The 19,384-nt window shown below is 50.1% G+C and overlaps 1 protein-coding gene across 2 annotated transcripts in view; it reads right to left on the bottom strand.

Moving 5' to 3' along the window:
* Positions 1-1,586: 1,586 nt before the first annotated feature.
* Positions 1,587-19,384, bottom strand: part of KIF6 (kinesin family member 6) — a 440,420-nt gene continuing 422,622 nt past the window's right edge. The window contains exons 18-22 of one of the 2 annotated variants that reach the window (XM_028120400.2): positions 19,105-19,240; positions 16,623-16,720; positions 7,602-7,691; positions 5,826-5,932; positions 1,587-1,645 (exon numbers count right to left, since the gene is read on the bottom strand). In XM_028120400.2, the coding sequence (XP_027976201.2) occupies positions 1,587-1,645; positions 5,826-5,932; positions 7,602-7,691; positions 16,623-16,720; positions 19,105-19,240 (490 nt within the window). Of the gene's footprint in view, positions 1,646-3,178; positions 3,282-5,825; positions 5,933-7,601; positions 7,692-16,622; positions 16,721-19,104; positions 19,241-19,384 lie in introns of those variants that run through there. The other variant, XM_088024363.1, reaches the window with a different exon arrangement.

The raw sequence follows: 19,384 nt of genomic DNA, 5'->3' as shown, positions 1-19,384 counted from the left end.
ATGTGATCATCTACCTTCTCCCACATGACCCTTTTACCCAGTCCTGGCAAGGGGAGAAATTAAGCCAATTATATGTATTTTCTCTCTGCTCTCTGTGGTGGCAGGTCCTGTATTTATAGGACAGAGATAGTGGGAGTGGTAGACAGACACTTTTATTCACTTAGCTTCATCGTGGTGCCATTCCTCTACCCACTCCACACCCCTCCCCACCTACAGCTGGCTTGGGACCTTGCTGACACTGCCCTTACGCAGGCTAGGTGGAAGTTCTCTGAGGGCCTTCTGAGGGCTGGCCCACCCTCCTCTGGGTCTCTATCCTGCAGCCAGGCTCTGGAGTGCTGAAAAGGCTCACGGAGGGAAGCCCCCAGCAGCTCTGTTTCCTTGGTGGGTGTGGAAAGTTTTAGCCTCAATCCTTGCCCAAGTGGCTTCATAAGGGTGTGAGGCCCCAGCTGCCCATACCGCCCCCTCTCAAACTCTCTGCAGGGCTCCCGGGAGCCATCTCCTGCTCTCAGGGTGCAGCGATGTCCTTGGACCCTGCTGGGTGGGTGGCTCCCTGGAAATACGGCTGATTCAGGTGCTGTCTATGGGTCATCCGGGCTATGAGGGTGATGGTGGAAGGTTTGGTTTGGGAGATCAGGACTGGCTATCAAGATGCTTTGTATTCAGCTGCTTTATCTTGGGCTCTGACACCCCATCCTGCCTGACTTGCCCCAGCTATTCCTGGGCTCCTACGCCTGGTTGGTAGTTAGCTAAAAATAATGGGTTATCATTTCTCCTATATTCTACCAGCACGAGCTTCCCCTGCCACTACATTCTGATGGTACTGTTTCATAATATCCCGGGTTTGTAATCGACCATGGGAAGCAGCACCACAAAAGTGAGCAGAAGCCGCTGTCCCACCCCTGGCACCCTGGCATTGTCTCCAGCACCTACAGCAAGGATGGCACCCTAAGCCCTAGCCCCAGCCTCACCGGCAGCCTTCAGGACACCATCCTTAAGGAAACACAACCCCTTCTATTGGAGCCAAAATCACTAGTTGCTCTTAGCCGACCGCAGATCATGTCCGAAGCCAGGGTGAGTGAGAAAAGGTGCCTTCCTTCATCCGTACTCTGTTCCTGCGGCCACGATGTATGGCTGGACACCTACTGAAAACCTGAAAGGAGATGGGATGTTCTTGGTTAGGCTGTGCATGGGGGGCACCAATTTCTCCCTGGATGGAAGGGCGCGGGGCACAGGGAGGAGGCTGCAAGCCACTCCCCTCGGCTCTGGGGTGGTGCGCCTCCCAGTACCCTGACTTCCAGGGGCTGCCTTTATTCCCCCAGCTCTGCAGGACACAAGCAGGGGGAGTGGGAGAGGGAGAAGCAGGCTTCCTGCCGAGCAGGGAGCCTGATGCGGGGCTTGATCCCAGGACCCTGGGATCAGGACCTGAGCCAAAGGCAGATGTTTAACGACTGAGCTCCCCAGGTGTCCCCCCAGGATGGCTCTTTCTGACCCCATGGCTGGACACAGAGAAGGGTTCTCTGGACTAAGAACCAGGGCCCCTGAGTTCTAGCCAGGACAGTCCCCAACCCGTGGTGTGGCTAGGCAAATCATGTCCGTTCTCTGGGCCTCCTTCCAAACATCCAGATCCATGGAGCAGATGAGGTACCCGGAAGAAGAAAGGTAAGTAGCATGGCTCCTTGCTTCTCAAAGTGTGAGTCAGCAGCCCTGGCATCCCCAGGAAGCTTGTTAAGAAGTGCAGAATCTTGGCCCCCAACCCAGACTTCCTGGACCAGAATCTACGTTTTAAAAAAACCCCTACATTTACTGGCACATTAACGTGTGAGAAGAAGTGGTGTGAGTGACAAGCAGTTAATTTGCTTAAAGTCTGGCTATCATAATAGGAGCCAGAGGGCCCCACAGACACAGACCTCAACCCCAGATAAAAGGGGCCATTTCTGGACCCGCTGAGCCCCAGTGACGTGGTGGCGGAGCCGTCATTCTGTACGGGGATTTTGTGACTGTAGGTTCCCAGACTGGGAGATAATTGCTGCAGAGCAATCATGGAGAGGAAATCACTCCTCACTGTGTTGGGTGAGCTCTCACCACTGAGGCCAGTTCCCCCAATAACGGCTCCCTGGTGCTTGGCTGCTTAGAGGGGACTTCTATGGATGTTATCACAGGAGGGGCTGGCCACCCCGAGGGGGGCGAAATCTGAACTTGACAGATGTGTGAGGTGAGCTGCCCAAGGTCACATAGGGCCGAGGGTAAAGGAGCCCTGGGTCTGGGCCTCCTCCCTCCCAGTTCTAGGTTCTTTCCATTTCACTGGGACGGATCCTGCACAAAGGAGAGCTGGAGGGTTTCTCAGGGTGCAGATGGAGGAGTTTGGGGTGGTAGGGGGCTCTGAGGCACTTGGCAGAGCCTCTTCCTGGCACCAGCCAGAGAAGAGGGCGTGGTGGTCATGGGGGTCACACTGAGGTTCCTGTCCGCAGGCAAAAAGTTCCAAACTCAGGGATTAGGAAGATTTTTTTTAAAAAGCACTCTAGAAAGGGGTTAACCTCATTTTCTCAGATTTTAAAGCCATCCTTGGCAGTTAGAACCAGCAGATTTGACACCATGGATGACAAACACCCCGTACGGGGGATATATACCTGTCCACACGTGCCCCTGGCAGGGATTTAAACGTTCCACAGCTTTTCCATGAATCCTAAATCAACTAGATTCATCCTGGCCCTTGGTGAAGTGCAAGAGCCAGCAGGCGAGGCGTCCGTTAAATCACCCTCTCTGGGTTCCTGCTCCCAGGCTGATAGTCACAAATTCCCCATAATGAGCCCTCCTGAAGAAGCCCAGACAGACAGCGCCACTAAATTAAGAGTGGAGGGAGCCCAGGGCAGGGGAGAGAAGTGTTTGCTTTGGCTGGGGAAGGTGCCTGGGGCCCGGCCTGCATGTTTGCCTGACACGGAGGCCTGATAAGGGGGCTGTGTAGAAAGTGCTGCGTGGTGGGACCTGGCCATCTGCCGCCCGTCGGGGAGGCCGCACCTGCTGGCCCTTTGGCCCTGACCTGGTGGAACGGGACCCCCTGTCATCCTTCTTCAGCTTCCTTTGCAGCCTCATGGTCACTAAGAACCCAAGATTACTTTTTTTTCCCCTTAAGAATAAAAATTGAACCCTTGAACTTTTGTTTTGATGAATTACTTCCAGGCTATTTGTTTGGAGAACAAAGCTCCCCAGCTGCAGGGAGGGTGGAGGCCAAGAGACAAACACCCGACCGACCACAGAGTGGCTTTTCAAGACAGTGTGGCCACGTGGAGAGAGTGCAGAAAAGCTGGGTTATCCTGGCTCTGCCATTCTACTGTTGCGTGCCTCAGTTTCCCCACCTGTCAAAAGGGGGATCAGACTGTAGGCTCTGTACACTAAGGGTGCCTGCCTTTCAGCACAGTTTTTTGTACCACCTGGGCACTGTGTTAGCAGAAGACGTCATCCTGACATAGACCTTGGGTTTATGCCTCTTCTCTGAGAGGGTTGGAAGTAGCGTCTTTATTATGCGGGCAAAAGCTCAGTAAACATAACTTAAAAATGTTGCTTATGTGGATTTCTTGAGGGGATGAATGATGTTTGATTTCTGTGCATTTGTTCCAGGGGAGGGGAGTCTCCCAGCTCCAAATGCCAACCGCTCGCTCCACTTAAGTCCCGGATGCTACGCCCTCTACTTCCCTGAAGAGTTTCCCCTGCAAGTTTGGTCCTCCTTCCCACATCATCCACCTCCGTTCTTCTACTGGACCATTCCTTTCAGCATGAGAACACGTCTGTGTAACCCCTGCTTCTCCTTAGCCCCAGCCTCCTCCCGGCTTAGCCCCTGGGACAGCTGGCCCCACTCCCCATCTCTGCTCTCGCTCCTTCTTTTCTTTCCTCAACCCCTGCAATGGGCGTTTCGCCCCCCGAACCCCACCCCCCCACCCCCCCACAGGGCACTTGTCCAGCCCACCATGACAGGTGAGTGGCCAGTGGGCAGCGTCCCATTCCTGCTTCCTCAGCCTCCAGCAGCCCTGGGCTCTAGCGGCCCTTCTCCGCTGGACCATGTTCTCCTGCAGGCCTGCCTGAGGCCATGCTTGTTTCCCTGCTGGCCCTTCTCTCGCCCTGGCCGAACCTTCTCTGTAGCTTTGGTTGGATCTTCGCGCTCACCTCCAAATGTCAGAGTGCCCCAGTGGTCTGTGTCAGCGATTAGAATAACCCTATTTGCTCTCTTCGACAGGGATTTCACTCAGGGCATGGCACTATAGTCCACCCAGACTCGTGTTCAGGGGCCTGCTTATCTCCTCTGGGGTCTCAGGGGGCTTCTGAAAATTCGGATGGGCCAACTGGATTGGGGGAACTCTGAATTCCCCCAGTAACTTCCCTCTGGTGTCCACGCCTCCCTGCCTTTCTGCCGATGGCATCCCCACCCGGTTAGCTGCTAGAGCAGGTGCACACCAGCCCTCCTGGCTCTCCTTTCCCTCACGACTCATGTCCAACCTGCTGCTGGGGCCAGGCTACCCTCACCCCTTGCCTGGACCTCCCCAGGAGCCTCATAACTGCTATTCCTGGGCCCCTGCAGCCTTGACTGTGTACAGGGGCCAGAGTGAGCTTGCCAAAGCCCCAATCAGACCACATCATGCCATGGCTTAAATTCTTCAGGGAGCTTTCACTACACCTGGAATAGAAGCCAAGCCCCTTACCCTCGCCCACAAGGCCTGTTGAGCTGGCTCCTGCTCTCTAGCTCAGCACCTCAAATGATCTTCCTTATTTGTTGGTGTCCTTTCTTTTTTCAACAAGGAAATGGAGGAGAGAAGGTGAGCTATGGTGTCACCACAGGCTGGTGGCAGAGCCAGCCTATTTCAGGTCTCAGAGAGACCTCGCAGTGGTGCTGATCCCCGAGAGAGAACAGTGGGCTGGCTGGCATCTTGGCAAGGGTGTCTGCTTGCTGTCAGTGCGCATGACGTGGCAAGGCCGGCCTTTGCCTGGGACGCTCCACCCGTATGCGAACCTCCTAGTGTCTGAACTGCAGAGAGCTGGCCATGAAACTGAATGTGGGCCTCTCGGGGCAGATGTCACTCCTGATAGGATCCAAGTCTGCCATTTCATCCATCACAGGGAAGCAATGCTCGGCCATCTGCTAGCCTTTGGCTTACTGGGATGAGGTTAAAAGGACGGCTGGGCTCAGGGGTCCTGGGCCTCATCCCTGGGGGTCTCTGGGGAGAGGGGAGGCAGGAGAAGAGAAGGCCCGTCCACAGCCAGGCGCCAGCTGCCAAGAGGAAGGTGGGGGAAGTGGGTGACAAGGCCAGGAAGGGCCTTTTCATTCTCTTCCTGTTGTCTGACACACCACAAGTATTTCTTCTTCAACTGTTAATGGTGTCCTCAGGCCTGAGCCTTCAGACGGTGATTATGTCTACAGCTCATTGGTAAGAACCAGGCTCCAATGGGAGAGTGATAATTCTAGCCCGGGACTCACGCCACCAAATCATCACTCAGCCCCTTCGTGTATGGAAAAGGCTGAACAGAGGTGATCTGGCTTTGGGGACAGAGAACACAAGGAGCCGAAGATTTGGGAGAGGGAGGGAAGCTTTGCCAAGCAGGGCGGCAACACCTGGGCCTGCACCCCTTTGAGCCTGTCTTGGTGTTTGTGATGCTGTCTCTTGGAGCTTTTTCCTGGAGGAAGCAGATGCTAGGCACATGTGAGGTGACCACAGGGTCAGTCCTGTGGTTTTTGGGAATATGCAGGAAGCTTCCGACTTCCTTCTCAGCTCACTCTGGCCTTCCCCCTACCTCACCCAATGGTTGGTGAGCAGAGCCCTGGAGGAAGGTGCACTTACATTTCTTCTGTAGAATGCTCTGTCTGGCCTTGATGAATGCCAGGATGTCCGAGTCCGTCTGGCTGTCCCCGGTGAGAGGGACAGATGATGCTGGCCTCTTAGGGATGCTGAGGACAACCACAAGTCACACATCACTGCACCTTACATTTGGACTCCATGCTTACATTTCCAAAGCTCTTTCCATGTTCAGAGAATGAATCTCACCAGGAGGCTGTGGGACCACAGCCCCTCCACCATATCTGGGCAGAAGCCACAGAAATCCTTTCACCTGCAAACATGTCATGTCCTCTCTTACCCCTAACCCGAACCCTACCTTAACCCCTAACCTTAACCCTAAACCTTAAGCCCATTAGTGACTTCTTGCAACACTCTTGGAATGAAACTCAAACTCTCATCTTGTGTGATCTGGCCCCTGGTGTACCATGCTCCAGCCACCCTGCCCTTCTTTCTGTTATTCTGTTACTCAATAACATGAGTTCCTTCTGGCCTCAGGACCTTTGCTTTAGCTGTCTCCTTTTCCTGGACTGCTCTCCTCCAAGACCTTTGCATGGTTGATTATGCCTTGTCTCAGCACCTTCCCCATCCCTCCCAACTCCCGCCCCCACCAAGTTATTCCACCTGGGGCTTGACTGTCTCCTTCAGCACCCAACTTAGACGGCATATCTTGTAGGACATCTCTCCTGTGCGTCCCCATACCCTACCATGGCTTAGTTGCTCCTCGGGCAGATAACTGTTCTCTCCTCTCTTTATAAAAACATGATATTTAGCTGAATATGTTACCATGGCTGGAAAAAAAAAATTCTACATTTCCAAGCCTCCTTTGCAGCTATGTGCAGTCAGGTGACCAGGTTCCAGCCAATGAGATTTGTAAGAAGTGTGGGATTTCCAAGAAATCCCCTTAAAAAAGGAAGAATGCACATGTGCTTTTCTCCCTCCTCTTTTTCCAACCTCCCAAGCTGTCCGAAGGTGAGGTCCAGCCATGCCCCTCCCGGAGCCCAGACAGAAGGAACAGCTCCGTGCTGCCCCATGGGAGCACTTCTCCTCAATTGCAGCTGGATGCCCACACAAACCATTACTTGTGATCATGAGCAGCCCTTTATTATGTCCTGTCCTCACTGCCTTCTAAGACAGTGGATACTGTCACCTGCTGTGTGGAGTGATACAATGAGGGGGGCGCTTGGCAAGCCAGGAGGGCACTGCTTTGAATTTTCTTTAGGGGTGATTTATTGGTTGGAGTTATTGGCTCCAGGAAGGGCATGGCTGGACCTCACCTTCGGGCAGCTTGGGAGGCGTGTAGGTGAAGAAAGGTGCTCACGCCTTCTAGTCAGGGGGCATAAAGAGCACTGCCGGGGAGAGGCCTTGTCAGCTTTGTTCAGTCTGCAGTGAATGGTGCACAGGGCCTGAGGCTAGGCTTGTTAACTCTCTATCCTTCTCTGCCTGGGGACCCTGTGGTGGGACTAGCGGGCCATGTTGGAACGGCCCGTGGGCCAGCTCTTCTTTCCTTTAATGGCCCTGGGTACATCTGTTTATAAGGAGACTTGAAGCAAGTCTGCCTGCATGGGGCCCTGGGAGAAAACCTCCCAGCTTTGGGACTCAGCATCTGTGAGAGACTCCAGAGTATTCCTAGGGTACCGGTGGGGGCGTGGGAGGCTAGCCCTGAGCTCTGTGCAGCTACCAGACAAGGGGCTCGCAGGATGTGGGACAAGAGAACTGGCAGTGTTGGCCCATTCCACCCATGGCAAGGGCTGCCACAGGCATCAGAGGGAGAAGACAGACCTGTCTTCCAGGGGGCTGCTGGTGCTGTTGTGCTCCCGGCTCTGTGGGGTCTGGTAAGGCAAGGGCAAGATTTTCCTGGCGTTCACTTTGCTGCAAAAGAACAATGAAAAAAGGAAAAAGAATGGGAGGAGATTTACAGGAAAGAAATTTAGGTTTATATTTAGGAGCTGTACAGATTGAATGTGTGTGTCCCCCCAAATTCATATGTGGAAGCCCTGCCCCCCAGTGTGATGTATTTGAAGGGGAAGCCTTTGGGAGGTAATCAGGTTTTTGATGAGGTCATGGGGGTGGGGCCCCCATGAGGGGATTGGTGCCCTTACAAGAAGAAGAAGAGAGACCAAAGCTCGCTACCATGTGAGGACACAGGGAGAACCTGCCATCTGCAAGCCAAGAAGAGGGTCCTTGCCAGCGACTGATTTTGTTGGACCTTGATCTGGGAATTCCAGCCTCCAGAACTGTGAGAAATAAATAAACTCCTAAAGTCTAAGCCAGCTCGTCTAGTTATGGCAGCCTGAGCTGACTATAAGAGGAGCCAGGAATTCTGTGTTGTGGATGGTGTCGTGGTCAGCTCAGGCTGCTATCACAGAATGCCCTAGACCGATGGCTCACACAACAGGAATTTGCTTCTCACAGTTCTAGAGGCTGGGCGTTGGAGACCAGCGTACAGCATGGTCGTGTTCTCACTCCCGTCTTCTTCCAGCCGACTGCCAAATTCTTCCCGTGTTCTCACAGGCTGGGAAGAAAAGGCTCTCTGCCTTTTCTTACGAAGGCGCTAATCCCCTTCATGAGGGCTCCAGCCTCGTGACTTAAAGACCTACCTCCAAATACCATCACATCTGGCATTAGGTTTCAACAAATGAATTTTTAGAGGACACATTAAGTCCATCACATTCTACCCTGCCCCCTCCCACAGCACCGTCAAATTCATGTCCTTCTCACGTGCAAAATACATTCCTTCCATCTCACCAGCCCCCAAAGACTTAACTTGACCCAGCATCAACTCTAAAGTCCAAAGTCCTGTCTAAATCAGATATGGGTGAGACTGGAAGTCGAATCACCCTGAGATGGAATTCCTCACCAGCTGTGAGCCTGGGAAACCAAACAAGTTATGTGCTTCCAAAATACAATGGTGCACAGGTGTAGGCTAGACATTCCCATTTCCACAAGGGAGGAAGAGGAAAGGAGGAAGGGGTGATGGGTCCCAAGCAGGTCCGAAACCTAGCAGTGCAAACTCCATGAGATCTTAAAGCTTGAAAATAATCCTCTCTGGTCTAATGTTCTTGCCCTCTGGACTCACTGGGGTGATGGTCCCATCTTCTGGATCCACTGAGTAAAGGGCCTGCTGGGCAGGGATCGTGCCCTCATGGTTCTGCAGGGAGGCCCTGCCCCACAGCTCTGGGTAGAGGCTGTCTGGTCTGTTGAAAGCAAGACAATGCCCCCCCCCCCCGCCTTTTGAAATGGAGGAGGCAGCCAGGATGATCTCTCAATTGCCTTTGGGGTCATTCTTCCCTTAACTTGAAAGAACAGTGCACGGTTGCAGCAGAATAGCTGGCCTTTATGGACACCGTCTACTCACCAGGTCCTGGAAAGTGCTCTGCAAACATCATGCCATTTCCTCCTGTCAATAGCCTCATTATCCTCATTACACAGGTGAGACAATGGAGGCTTAGGGAGGTTAAAGAAATTCTAAATATTACCAGCTGGCTAAGGGCAGAATCTGAATCTGATCCATGACTCTGTGAGGGGTCAGAATCCGTGCTCTCAGCCACGATACTTTATCAACTGGACTCGGCTGGAAATGCATGGCTCACCTCTGGCCACACCGACTGACCAGCCCCTGCTCCCAAGTGACAAGTCAGACCCAACAGCTCAGGCAGGTGCATTTTTGCCCATTTAACTAGGCTGCCCGATGTGTGTGCCTTGCCTTGGATTCCTGGTTGCAAACAGCAGAACCCAACAGTGCCCCTTGGGAGGTGAAGAGGCCAACGCTATCCCAGGATGCCAGTGACAGGCTGGGGTTCTCTTCCTTGCTTTGGGATGGTCCTGCCTAGGCACCATATCAGGGCTGGAAGAGACCTAAAAGGTCACCTGGTTGGAACCCTCCTTTACAGATGGAGACACTCAGGCTGAGAGGTGGGCTAGGGTTAGACGGGGCGCCGGCTTTGCCTAGCCTGCACCATCAGTCTGAGGCATTCCATAGGCCCAACAACCTGCTGCCCCACCTATGAATACAGCCCCTTCCCCCGCTCCAGCCTTCTGCCCTCTCCCATCTCAGCCAGCTGCAGGGCCTCTTTCCCTGGGCCTGCCTCCACAGGTTCGAGACTGTGGGTCAAACAAACAGGAAAGGAAATCAGAGCCTAGGAATCCCCCCACCCTCATGCCTATTTCCCTGCATCCCAGAGACTCCACTGGCTAGTGGAGGGGAGGGGGGCGGGGGGAGGAGCATCTGCGCTGTCTGGTTAGGGATGCTGTAGAACCAGAGGCAGCCACAAGGTGGCAGGCTCTGCACGCTTTTCTTTGGAGAACAGTAGTCAATGATCAGGGCTCCTTCTGAATGGTTCCTGGTGCAGGCCTCCAGAAGGGAAGGAGAAAGGGCTCTCCATTCTGTACGAGCTTTGATTACGCCAGGTCAAAGTCAGTTTGGAAACTAGCAAGTCTTGCAAGATCAGGTCACTGGCATTCAAATGGCTCATTAACTCAGTGGATTCCCAGTGGATTCCCAGTGGCTCCTTGACTAAGATTCCAGGGAGCATCCACAGGTACAAACAGTTGAGGGTTGGCAGTGGGTGGCGGAGGGGCAGAGATGGACGTGGACAGGGCAGAAAGGTGTCGTGATCAGCACCGGGGAAAGATGGGGTTATCCAGCATATTGCTGCAACCGTGCAGGAGGATGGCACAATGTGAAAGCTTGGGGCTCCTGAGAGAGATGACTTCCTCAGTCTCGAAGCTGTTAGAGTGCCCGTGGATGCCACAGCTCAGTTTCTGAACCCTCAGGATCACACCACAAATTACTTTTGTCTTCTTTCCTGACCAATCAGCCTTGCACATTGCATTCATTTCTCATGCTGACGTGCCTTCTGGAGAAAGAACACACCAGCCATCAGAACTAACTATCTTTTTCTTGATAAGGGTTAATGAGTAGTATTAATAAAAGGCCTCCTGGGTTGCCAATCAGAGTGTTGTGAATTTAGGGTGATCAGCCCACAGACCATCCCTGAGGAAGTGATGCAATCAGGTTTCTTCCAGAACTTGAGGAGCAGAGGACTAGCCCCAGGCCTGCAGTGAGTCCATCCAGAGCAGCCACTCTGGAGCTAGGGGGGAAAAAAGCCAGCGGACTCTGGCTCTTTCACCCCTGCAGCTCCTTCCATGGCACTGGCACATTTATCTGCTCGTGGAATGATAGTGTCAGAGGGACCTAGATGTATCTGGAAGATGAGATGAGGAAATCCGCAAGGAGGGAGCTGCCTTGCCCAAGAGTCTGCTGCCCGAAAGAACTAAAATGAGGATTTGTTTCAGACATCCTTTGTGAAAATCTAAACTGAGGGGACTCCTTGCAGGTAACCCACAATGATGCGATGCACACCTATGAAATCCACTGCTCAGAGCTTCTGGGTTAAGGGTCTCTTTCAATTGAAACACCTAAGGAATGTTCAGGGATACCATGGTGCTACTTCTCACACCAGTGGGTGCTGGGAGGGGAGCATGATTCTTATAGTGGTTCCCCAAGAAGATTCTAGGAGGCCCTGCCCAGTGGCTGGTTCTTAGCCTTTTCCATGGTGGGCACCCTTTCACAAAAGTTGACAGGTAAAGCTTGGTGGCAGAGGGGACAAAATGACAAGCAATATGGAGAGGCAGGCTTGGCTGATGGAGAGAATGGGAGGGGGCAAGATGCCTAGGGAGGGAGACAAATAAAGAAAAAAGAGGGAGAAAGGGAATAGAGGGTGGGGATGAAGATGAGCAGAGCAAGAGAGTGGGAGAAAGGGATGGGGAAGAATGGAGTACAGGAGTGAAGCTAAGAGAGGAGAGGAGGCAGGGAGAGGGCAGGGGGGAGGGAAGTAGGAAGAAAGAAAGCACCACCACTCAGCCTGGAGCCTGAAGTTCAGGATTATCAACTACAGTGATAAAAACATCCCTTTTCCTTTCTGGGCCTCAGTTAGTTAAATGAGGGGATGGAATTCAGGGCTTCCCAGCAGAAGTGGTGGGGGCAAATAGCAGGGAGTTCTGGTTTTCCAGTCAGATGGTGGCTTTGTAGGCAAGTGTAGATTTGCTTTTTGAGAATCCTGGCCCCTTGGAAAAATCAGGCTGTGGACACATTGAAAGAGGGGAGGCCCCAAGCAGGAGGACCTGGCATTTGGTAGAATATAAAGAAAGCAAAGTTGTATAAAATAGCACAGAATATGGGCTGGAAAATGCCCACCTCCTACTAAGCAAGAGAATATACATATGCTCCTCAAGGGCAGTCACTGATGTGAGGAGTGAGCAGAGTAGCTGGACACCGACAGGTTCCAAGCCTGCCTTATCACTGATTAGCTGGGAGACCCTGAGCAAGTTAATTGACCTCTCAGAGCCCGAGTGTTCTCATCTGTAAAGCAGGGACAATGATTGTATGCTGCACATTTGCTCAGTGCTTGGCCTACAAGGCCCAGGAGAAGAAAAGAGAAGAAAGAAAGAAAAGAAGTAAAAAGAAGTAAGAGAAGAAAGGTAAAGCTGTCTCCTTGGGGAATTTAAAGACACCAACAACTCATCCTCCACTGCTGGGTGTTGGCAGAGAATGTCTGAGAAGCCATGATGACACGGGACAGCGTGTCCTTCCCGCCTCATCCCTGCTAGAGTCCTGTGAGCTCTTTTCCGCCAGCATTATAAAGCACGTGGCAGGTGATTTCTTTGTCAGAGGTGGAGCCCCTATGCCTCTCCCTTTCCAGTCTCCAGCAGGGACCTTTTCCTCTCACCTCCTGGAAACTTTCTGACTACAATTTTGGGTATCCAAACTGCTGCATGGAGGGAATTTAGGGGTGCCAAACACTCACAGTTGAGGTGTCTTAGCAAATACCATTCAGGATGCTTGGTTATCTCTGCCACCAGAGCACTGGCTGCCACAGGAGATGAACAGCGCTCCAAGGCCTATCTGGGCCATCTCTCCAAAGACCCTCCTGCCAGCAGTCATCGAAGGGGCCTGGGGTAGTGCTCTGGGAGCAAGATTTTGAGAAAAGCTCCCATGGGTGATCTGATATACACCTTTGAAATTCAGGGTTCTGAACTTTACTTGGCAGGCGTAGTCTATTTCTACCTTATAGCCCTGGAGTGTGCATGCTGGGCCTTTACACACACACACACACACACACACGCATGCACGCACACATGCACACAATGCATTGTCTTTGAAACAAAAGAAAACTTAAGAGATGGAGCTTCCTATTTGCTGGGCAGGATATTTCTACCAGTAAGGAACTATGCAAGAGATCTAGAAAAGAGGCTGGGGAATTAACAGGGGTTCTGAGCCTCATCATTGGGAGGAGACCTTATTAATGTGTGGGCCACATGAGGGGCTTGGGACTGAGCCAGAGCGATGACCAGGGAAAGCCCTGTCCTTTTGGCTGGGCCAGTGTTTTTCAAACATGTTCTGTGCAGTCCAGGAGTTTCAGGGGAAGGAGGCCGCTATACAGGGGTTGCAAACTCAAGTGTCCCAGAGGTCGGCAGGTACCTGAGGGAACGCCCAGAGAGGACCAGTGTGGGACACTAAGGCTAAGGTACCTGTATTGCTGTAGAGCAAGTCTACTTACACTACCATTTTAAAGAATTTAAATTGATGAACCAATTGTTTTGAGAAGTTTTAGATTTACAGAGAACTGAGCAGATGGTACAGAAGAGTTCCCTTATCTCCCCTCTCCCGCCTTGTGGATTCCCCTATTATTAATATCTTGCATTAGCGCTGTACATTTGTTACAACTGATGAACCAATATAGATACATTATTATTAACTAAAGTCCATAGTTTACCTGGGGGTTCACTCTTTCTGTTGTACAGTTCTGTGGATTTTAACAAATGCATAATATCATATGCCCACAGCTACATAGCATACAGAATAGTTTCACTGCCCTAAAAATCCCCGGTGCCCCCCCATTCATCCTTTCCACCCCTCCTCTCTTGCCCTGGCAATCACTAGTCTTTCTACTGCCTCCACAGTTTTGCCCTTTCCAGAATGTCAGGTCGGAATCACACAGTATGTAGCCTTTTCAGATTGGCTTCTTACACTCAGTAATATGAATTTAAGCTTCCTCCATGTCTTTTCATGGCTCAATAGCTCATTTCTTTTTAGCGCTGTGTAATAGTCCATTGTCTGGATGTACCACAGTTCATTGGTCCATTCATCGTTTGAAGGGCATCTTGGTTGCTTCTAGTTTAGGGCAATTATGAACAAAGCTGCTGTAAACACCCAGGCATAGGTGCTTGTATGGACATAAGTTTTCAACTCATTTGGGTAAATACTAAGGAGCATGAGTGCTGAATCATATGGTAAGAATATGTTTAGTTTAGTAAGAAGCCACTGAACTGTTTTCCCAAGGGACCATGCCATTTTGCATTCCCACCAGCAAAGACGGAGAGTTCCTATACCTCCACATCCACACCAACATTTGCGGATGTCATTGTTTTTGGATTTTAGCCATTCCAATAGGTGTGTAGTGGTATTTCATTGTTGCTTTAATTTGCAATTCCCTAATGACATATGACTTTGAGCATTTTGTCATACACATACATCTGTAAAACTTCTTGGGTGAGGTGGCTGTTCAGATCCTTTGCCCATTTTTAAATTGTTTTCCTTATTTGTCGAATTTTAAGTTTTTGTGTATTTTGGATCCAAGTCCTTTATCAGATACATGTTTTGAAAATATTTTCTCCCAGTCTGTGGTTCATCTTTTCCTTTTCTTATCAGTGTCTTTTGCAGAGCAGTGTTTTAAATTTTAATAAAGTCCAAGTTATCAATTTTTTCATTTCTGGATCTACACTGCCTTTTAAAACACCAGGCTTACCAAACAGAACACACTTTGCCAATTGTTGACCCTGGACTTAGGGGCTCAGATAGGAGGTGTTTCTTAAAACTGGAACATAAGCGGAAGTACTGGCACCTAGGGCCAGCGTGGGGTGGGTATGCGGAAGTCCAGGGAAAATGTCGATCAGGTGGTGGAGGGCTCACTGGCTGGCCTTTTTTTTTTTTTTTAAAGAGTAGTTTCAGATGATGGCATAACGTATAGACTTGTGGAATTACTACGATGTAAACCTGAACTAATGTAACAGTATGTGTCAACCATACTTAAACACAACAACAAAAGAAGAGTTTTAGGTTTACAGAAAAGTTGCCAAGATAGTACAAAGGGTTACCATGTCCCTCATACCCAGTTTCCCTTATTATACTTTCTTATGTTGGTATGGAACATTTGTCCCAACTAATGAAACAATGCTGATACATGATTATTAATTCAAGTCCATGCTTTAGTTGGAGTTTCTTAATTTTTCCCTAATGTGTTGCTCTGACCTAGGACCCCTTCGAGGCTCGCACATTATCTTTTGTTGTCCTGTCTCCGTAGGCACCTCCTGTCTGTGAGTTTCTTATATCTTCCTTGTTTTTGATGGCCTTGACAGTTTTGAGGAGGATTGGCCAGGTATTTTGTAGAATGTCTCCAGGTTTTTTCCTCATGATTGGACTGGGGTTATAGGATTTTGAGAAGAAGACCATAGAGGTTGGGCACCTGGGTGGCTCAGTCGTTAAGCATCTGCCTTTTGGCTCAGGTCATGATCCCAGGGTCCTGGGATTGAGCCCCATGTCGGGCTCCCTGCTCAGAGAGTCTGCTTCTCCCTCTCCCTCTGTCCCTCTCTCCACTCATTCTTTCTCTCAAATAAATAAATAAAATCTTAAAAGAAAAAAAAGAAGACCATAGAGGTCATGTGACATTCTCATCATGTTAAAGGTACTATCTGGCACAACCCCCACCTCCCACTACTACCTTTATTTATTTATTTATTTATTTATTTGTTTGTTTTTAAGAGAGATAGTGAAAACGAGAGAGAGAGAACGAGCAGGGGAGTGAAGCAGAGGGAGAGGGATAAGCAGGCTCCCCACTGAGTAGGGAACCCGATGTGGGGCTTGATCCCAGGATCCTGGGATTATGACCTGAGCCAAACACAGACGCTTAAAGACTGAGCCACCCAGGCACCCCACTACCTCTTTTTAAAACTTCTATTTCACATTTCCCAATCTGAGAGCTCAGTTCCTATTCAAACCCAGTCAAAGGATTGCTCCTTGGGGGCAGAAGCCAATGCCCCACTCGTGCCACCCTGGCTTCTGTCCTGAAAGTAGGGGATCTGTCTGGGGGATGGAGGGTGGCCAAGGCACGTGTCCTAGGCCTTACCACCTGAGTTGTGTGGTTGGAAAGATAATAACATGGATGGCATGAGAAGGAACCTGCCTTCAGAAGGTGGTGTGAGGTGGGGGGAAGTGGCATCCCTTCTGGATCATGCCAGCATTCAAGGAAACTGGCTCTGGGCTGTCTTCAGGTGGAGGCCATCCTCATAGAAGGCTGCCCACATCGGTCCTGAATCTGTGCTAGGACAGAGTCTTTTACCAGAGCTCCTCCATATCCTGGCAGGTCTGCTACCCTCTGACCTACCACCAACATCCCCCTTCTTTCCCATTCCCCTTGTCTCCCCCATGCTACTCTCCCTTCCACCTACTGCCAACCCCTTCTTCCTACCGCGGCTTTGTACAGTGAAACCACTTGTCTCTTGTTGCCATGGCAGTAGGTCCACTGGCTGTCAGTGCCGGGGAGAAGGACCGAGAAGGTGTGCTCAACAACCCTTGCTCAAACCTGCCCGAAAGCCACTGGCTTGAGTATCTACAGCCAACATAACTTCATCTTCCCAGATCAGGCGGCCTATACAGACACATTTAGAGCAGCAAGAACAGGTGGAAGAGAGGTAGGGAAACTTTTCTGTACCCTCCCTCTGTTGGAAGAGTTCTCCCCTTACCTTTTGTTAGAGACAAGCTGAGGCCTCTCCTGCTGGGACTCAGGCGTCTGGGGAAAGGGTTTCATGTAAGTGAGTGAGTTCATTGCTGGCGAGTTTACCTGTTGGACCAAGAAGGAGTTTCACAGTATTACCTTGAAGCTACTGGCATGGGAAAATGTCCTTGATGTATTTTTTTAAGACAAAAATGTTAGCTCTAAAAGTTGTTAGGTACAACATGTGTGGGGGAAGAAATTAATCTAGACTATAATGATAGGCACCAAAATATTATCTCTGGATGGCAGGATTATGGATAATGGTTGGTGTATTCTTTGTCCTTTTCTGTGCTAAGTCTTCCAAATTCAGCATGTGTTGCTTACTTGTAGATAGGAAAAAGGGTTTAAAATGCGATCTGACAATTCTCCAGAAGTCCTCTCGCTTTTGCCTCCCTTTGTCCCCCAAAGAGATGCTACCAGAGGCAGGAGAAATCCATTGAGCACTTCACATCGAGGAACAGCTCCACCACGGTGCCCCAGCAACCTTACATGGCTCCACACAGGGCTTGTGAGCAAGGCCTCAGCGGCAGCTTCTCTGAGTCTTGAAAGAATGCCCTGTGATTCTCCCAGAACATGAGTAGCTGCTCCAAGACTGTTCCCCACTTGCCTTCCTATCTCCCCGGGAGGCAGTCATGGGACAGTTTCTCATCACCTCCCATGTTCTGATGAGGTTTAAGACTTTCTGCCTCACTCCCCTCAGGGTACATTTGCAGTCTATGAAACTGCCTAGCGGCAGCATAGACTTCACTCCTCAGCAACAGGGTGCCCCATCATCCCTCCTGCAGCCACCGGGCCCGTTTTGTTTCAGTGACTTCCTGTGGGGCAGAGCTGACATCTCTAGCTACACCAGTTTTCACTGTCTCTATGAGCAATACACCGCCTGAATCCGTCCACCTTGCCTTGACTCTTCCTGCATCACACAGGATAACCCTCATCATCTACTGTTCAGTGGCTAAAGTCTCTTGGGCACCAGCAGTGGCTGACGGCCTCTCCCCGAAGGGTTCTTAATGGGAGAACAGACAGAATGCGGGGGTGCTGGGAACGTGGATGGGGACCAATGACATTTTTAATTTTCCTAACTTCTCCCTGAAATTTAGCATTTCTTTCAACAGTACAATGTGGACAACAAACCACAGTAGTATATGTAGCATCAGTGACTTGTCATCAGTTGGAAATCACAGATATTTTCATATCATATTACACTGTTGCAGAAATCTTGAAATACTGTGTTCACCATTACTTCGAAATTATGTTAAATGTTGGGCCCACCCCCTAGATCTTATTAATACATTTGTAAAGTGGTTTACATCTTATCATACCATAACTTTGCTTTAATATTTTGATAACTTTATTTCCGTCTTATTAGTTTTCTTTGTCATCTCGTGTATTAAATTTTATCCAACTATTCTTCTCTAGTGTCTGATAACATGGCTACTTGGTAACATATGGTCACTGCTTGGCTGTGTGTCATTGGCCAAATAACTTCTTGGGCTCTCAGCTTCCTTGTCCTTAAAATAAAGGGATCAGCTGTTAATCTCTGAGGGTTCCGCCAGCCACACCAGTGATGTGATAATATGTATCTCGTCACTTCCATTATACCACAGCTGATGAGTTACAGGAGGTCAGTTGGAACTGGGGGTTTGTATTACACTTATTATGTCATTTTAGCCTTCATAGTATTGTAGAGAACTTCCAGGAACCTGTCTAGCAAATGTGCAAACATTTTTCTACAAATATGTTTCCAGTGAAAAACTAGAAACAAACATTAAACAATAGAAGATTAAGCAGACAAAAATAAATTCATAGGATGGAACAGTGACGGCCATTAGAATGATGTAGAAAAGTATCATGGAAGAGTAGCCATGCGATGCAGTGAGTGCCACAAGCAAAAGCCAGTTGTGATACTTGAAGACCAATATGACTCTGTCTTTATAAAAACATATAGAAATATAGGCATCGGAAAAACAGATAAAATAATATAATCCAATATGGTAATATTGGTTATCCTTAAAGGTGGGATTATGGTGATTTTTACTTCTTTGTGTTTTTCTCTATTTTCCAAAATTTCTGTAACTTATATATAAATTATAGAAGTATATATTTACATATACATACATTATGTATACACACACACATATATGACTGTAGTAAAAAACAGTCAATATTGTCAATATGGTATCACAGGAGAACATTACACAAAGCAACAGTGGCAAACCCACTGGTCTGGGCACACCTTCCATCCCCCACCTTTCTACGTGTCAGGCCTCAAGACAGCAAGCCCCCGGCCGTTGGCATCCTCGTTATTAGCATGAGCACTTGCCTCATGAGCTAAGGCTGAGAGCATGTGGGCCTGTGGGTCGAAGCCCCCACTCTTCTGCCTCTGACAGCCTCTTTCCAGGCCCCAGGAGGAGGGCGGGCTCTGGGGCAGTGAAGGGGACAGCTGCTAATACCTGCAGGCTGGTGGCTTCCTCTGTCCACCAGGCTTCAAACTCTTTCTGCAGCTTCACCTTGGCCTTGTCCATGAGCAGCTGCAAGTGCTCGATCTCCACCTTCAGGGCCTTCAGGCGGGTGAACATTACCTTATACCTACAGTGAAATCAGGGAAGAGTTGTGAAAGTCACTGGCAGGGGGAAAGGCTGGGAGTGGAGTGCCACTGTGGGGCCCGTGTCTCGGAAGCCTGGCAGTGCCTCACTGGAACCAGGGACTGGGACCCCAGGGGAGCCCACAGAG

This window comes from Eumetopias jubatus, unplaced genomic scaffold (assembly GCF_037043125.1).
Source record: "Eumetopias jubatus isolate StellerSeaLion01/CBP00866 unplaced genomic scaffold, mEumJub1_p1.0 scaffold_6, whole genome shotgun sequence".
In the NCBI taxonomy this organism is placed as follows: Eukaryota; Metazoa; Chordata; class Mammalia; order Carnivora; family Otariidae; genus Eumetopias; species Eumetopias jubatus.
The sequence above is the reverse complement of the archived record's forward strand: the minus strand, read 5'-3'. Positions and strand labels throughout refer to the sequence as shown.